The sequence below is a fragment of the Coffea arabica genome, chromosome 2e (assembly GCF_036785885.1).
Source record: "Coffea arabica cultivar ET-39 chromosome 2e, Coffea Arabica ET-39 HiFi, whole genome shotgun sequence".
Lineage (NCBI taxonomy): Eukaryota > Viridiplantae > Streptophyta > Magnoliopsida > Gentianales > Rubiaceae > Coffea > Coffea arabica.
The window spans coordinates 25,301,383-25,305,939 of NC_092313.1; the positions used below are offsets into that span (position 1 = coordinate 25,301,383).

The 4,557-nt window shown below is 34.0% G+C and overlaps 1 protein-coding gene across 1 annotated transcript; it reads left to right on the top strand.

Moving 5' to 3' along the window:
* Window positions 1-863: 863 nt before the first annotated feature.
* LOC113729589 (cytochrome P450 87A3) lies at window positions 864-4,234 on the top strand. The gene is made up of 9 exons (XM_027253863.2): window positions 864-1,147; window positions 1,719-2,043; window positions 2,153-2,302; window positions 2,472-2,720; window positions 2,916-3,005; window positions 3,102-3,180; window positions 3,441-3,547; window positions 3,671-3,798; window positions 3,969-4,234. Exons 1-9 carry the CDS (start codon window positions 951-953, stop codon window positions 4,060-4,062), a joined length of 1,419 nt encoding a protein of 472 aa, XP_027109664.1. The 5' UTR covers window positions 864-950; the 3' UTR covers window positions 4,063-4,234.
* Window positions 4,235-4,557: the final 323 nt, after the last annotated feature.

The window sequence follows — 4,557 nt, forward strand, 5'->3', positions numbered from 1 at the left end:
TTGCTGCCTCTCCTCTCGAAAATGGGGCCTCACAAGTTTCATTTTGCACAAGTTAGTATATATTAATAATTTACTGTCAATTTATCTCAAATTACCCTCAATTTATACTAAATGATAATAATCAACTCATACCAAAGTATATATGATTTACACCAAATATTAATAAATTAATATACACTAAATTGCACCTGATTTACATCAAACTGGATCTGATTCACCCTGAAAATCACCAAATATTGATAAATTAACATACACTAAACTGCACTTGATTTACATTAAATTGGATTTGATTCACACTGAAATCCTATTTATTTACAGCAAAGGTCAACTTGTACAAAATTATACGAAACACAAATTGTGAGGCCCCGGATCCCTCTCTATCCACCTTGACCAAGCACTATTGGTCTTCACATTGACCTTCTACTGTAGCTAATTTTTCCTTTGCCTCTTTATCAATTTCGGAAATGGGGCTTCACAAGTTCCATTTCGTACATGTTGATGTAATATTAACAATTTATTTTCAATCTATACCAAATTGCCTTTAACTTATACTAAATGACAATAATCAACTTATAGCAAAGTGTATCTGATTTACATCAAATAATAAGGTAACATATACTAAACTGCACTTGATTTACATCAAACTGGATTTGATTTGCACCAAATCCTACTAATTTATACTAGAGGTCTACTTATACGAAATTGTACGAAACACAAATTGTGAGGCCTCGGATCCATCAATTTCCTGTGAAATTCGGATCACCAGGTAATATGTCTACAGCCAATAGTCTTACAGCGCGTCGTTATCAAAGCTTTGCGCTCTCCATCTATTTAAGCAGCTCCAACTTCCAAATTTCCTTATACAACGACTCTTTATCTAAAACAGTAACAATTTTAGCTACTCTCTTTTCCTTTCTTTCCTTGCGTTTCGGGTGCAACAACCAAGGACCATGTTGTTTGCTTGTGCTATCATTGCTCTTATTGTTATACTATTCAGCCGCTGGGTGTATAGGTGGAGAAACCCCAAGTGTAACGGGGTATTACCACCAGGTTCGATGGGGCTACCAATTATAGGAGAAACAATTGAGTACTTGACCCCTTATGCAACAGATGATCCCCCACCATTCCTACAAAAAAGAATCTCAAGGTATACGTAACCCTTTTTTTTTTACCTCCTACCCCCTCTCTACACCCTTCTCATTCCAATCTATCAGATACAGAATTCAAATCTTGAATTAGACAATGAAAAAAATTCTAATAGCCCTCTTCTAACTATTGGACCAATCTCAATACTCCTAGTTATCTAACCACTTCTTGACTAGCTATCACATATATATTTTAACAATATTACAGCAGTAGTAGTAATAAATTAAGAGACGGGTTTATTTGGATAGAATATTATTTGAAATATTATTTGGAATAATTACTGTAGCATTTTTTGTAATTTGATGTATGTGAGATAAAAAGGTGGTTGGAAATATAAAAAGATAAATTAGAAAATGTGTTTATGATGCAAGCGAAATATTATTTAGGATAAATTTACTATCCAAACAACCCCAGATATTTGCCTTTGTAACATATCATCATGTCATTTGTAACATAACATCATCAGCAGTAAGATATATTGTATTACCCTTTTTGTCGACTCCTCTAATATTCTTTTGCATTTTATTTGTGCTTTTGTCTTGCCTTTTCTTTGTTTCTTTGAGAATTTTCAGGTACGGGCCAATTTTTCGCACGAATATACTTGGGCAGTCGGTCGTTATATCAACTGATGCTGAAGTCAACTACCGTGTCTTCCAGCAAGAAAATAATGGTTTCGAGCTCTGCTATAGTGAGAGTTTCACCCGGGTAACTGGGAAACAAGGTTTAGCTGGCTATCATGGAGACTTCCACAAGTACCTCAGGAGCTTAATGTTGAAGCTTGTTAGCCCTGAAGCCTTAAGAGAGAAGCTGATAAACGACATGGTTGACAACACTCGAGAGCATCTAAGTTCTTGGAGTAAACTTGGAAAAGTAGATGCTAAAGATGGAACTGATGAGGTAAATTAATTTGCATCCTACTATTTGATTATATTAATCAGGATGAATTTGGACTATACGTACAGAGCATTGCATGAAAAGTAGTAATTAACATTCTCATTTTCTACAGATGTTATTTAAACTTGCTGCCGAGAAGATGCTTGGCTATGAAGAAAGCAAGGCTCGGAAAAAATTGAGAGAATGTTATTCGACATTCATGGATGGCATGATCTCAATTCCTCTCAACTTCCCTGGAACAGCATTCTATGCTTGCTTACAAGTAATCAATTGTAGTGGTTGTTCGTCATTTGGAATTCTTTTTATATTGAAAGATCGATGTCCATTATTCCTAAAAAAAAAAAGATTTTCATTATAAATATATGTAAAATATAAATGCTTTCATATATGCTGTATCAGATTGAACGAACTATATGATTTTCATTTTCCAGGGACGTAAGAAAGCAATGAAGGTCATCAAGGACATCTTTGAGATGAGGCGCTCAGGCAATCACACTAAGAGGGTCCTTGTGGATCATTTACTTGAGCAAATAGAGAAAGAAGACACCTTTTTGAATGAAGAAATTGCGATGGACTTAATATTCTTGTTTCTGTTTGCTGCCCATGAAACAACTGCAACAGTTATGACTTTGACCCTGAGGCTTCTAAATGACCATCCAAATGTTATGGCTGAACTAAAGGTCCATGACTTTCCAAAACAATTACTCCCGTTGTTATCTGTATCAACCCTCTAATTCTCCAATTCTTGTCCAAGTTCAATACTTAAAGGATTAATATTCTCTATACATTGACAGTATACATTACTATCATTGGATGTTTACGTTAACAGAGTATATAAGATTACTTCACACTTAAATAGCTAATCATTTTTGCAGAGAGAGCATGAAAAAATTCTTAAAATGCGAGAAACTAAAGATTCTCGTGTTTCATGGAAAGAGTACAAGTCTATGGCTTTCACGCACATGGTATGTTTCAATTAACCAGACATTTCATTGTATCTAGCATTTGAATCATATAGTGAGCTACACCATTTACATATTAAGTTTTGTTGTCTGCTGTAGGTTATAAATGAAGTAGTTAGGGTTATAAATGTTGCCCCTGGGATTTTTCGCAAAGTTCTCAAGGATGTTGAAATAAAAGGTATACTTCAATCTGTCATTTGGCATCTTCTTGAAAATCATTTATCACACTTTCTTTATTTTGAACCCATGATGCCTTTCTCCTACAGAAAAAAAGAAAAAAGAAAAAGAAAAAGAAAATAAAAACTCTCTTTAGTAACTTGGGTTGGGCATCTTTTTCATGGTAGTAAAACTATAGAAAATAAACAATTTGTTTCCTTTGTTCTTCCTTTCCTCCATTATAACTTATAGTTTTGACTAATAAGTACGAATGATTTGTAGGGTATACAATTCCTGCTGGTTGGAAGATAATGGTTTGTCCAGCATTAATTCATTTGGATCCTAATCGATACGACAACCCCTATGAATTTAACCCATGGCGATGGGAGGTAATTTAATTATTGACAGATTCAAGTAATTTACACACAAGAAATATAAAATTGCAGAACAAAAGTTATACAAAATCAAGCAAAAATAATTTAGGTTTTCCCTGCTGTTATTTCAATCAAAAGGGCCAAGAATTGCATACGGGATCAAAAAATTTCATGGCATTTGGTGGAGGTGTGAGGCTTTGTGTTGGTGCTGACTTTGCAAAGTTGCAGATGTCAATTTTTCTGCATTACATGGCCACAAAATATACGTAAGGGTTTCTAAATCACAATTCCCGCCATCTTTGCTTAAATATATATAGAAGCTAATTCTAATATATTATAAATTGATGTCAACTTAACTTCTTCGGTTTTTTAATATGTACGATTGCAAGAAGAAAATGATAACTGATCAAAAAGCTTGTATAATTTGAATTTTCAGCTGGAGAGTTATCGATGAAGGAGACAAAATCCGGATACCTATTGGTGTTCGTTTCCGCAAGGGATTGCGTATTGAGATTTCGGAGAACGAATAGATTGTCAGCAGGGCAGTTCTCCAGTGAATTTACCTTTCAGAAGCGTATTTGTGATGTAATAATATACTGTGTTTTGCAAAATTAATTAGTTTGCTTACTACTTTGGGCTGTATTACATTGTAATGTTGTAAGTGCCTAATAAACAACATTCTAGCTGGTTTCTTTCTTGAAACTATAGAGAGTGTTGTCCTTTCTCTTTTTTAGTTGCTTTCCACTTATCTAATTGTTGAAGATTGTATAATAGTTGCAGTTTGAGCTTGGAGTAATTGTTTTTCTTCACTAAATCAATACAATGATTTTATTTATGAGGATAAATCAAGCCAAGAACAAAAAAAATATGTAGTAAGTATTACTCTTTCCATCTTGTAAAGTTTGTCGCACTTCATGAATTGCAATTTGTATTAACAGAGAATAGAATTTGAAACTTGATGTGCCATTTCTCGTTTCATGAAAAGCTAAGTGCTGTACTAGCACGTAAAGAATTGTGGGGCATGA

Coding starts and splice junctions, on each gene's coding strand:
- LOC113729589 (XM_027253863.2), top strand. CDS start 951: ATGTTGTTTGCTTGTGCTATCATTGCTCTTATTGTTATACTATTCAGC. Junction 3,548..3,670: donor TTAACCCATGGCGATGGGAG/GTAATTTAATTA, acceptor TTCAATCAAAAG/GGCCAAGAATTGCATACGGG. Junction 3,799..3,968: donor TACATGGCCACAAAATATAC/GTAAGGGTTTCT, acceptor TTGAATTTTCAG/CTGGAGAGTTATCGATGAAG.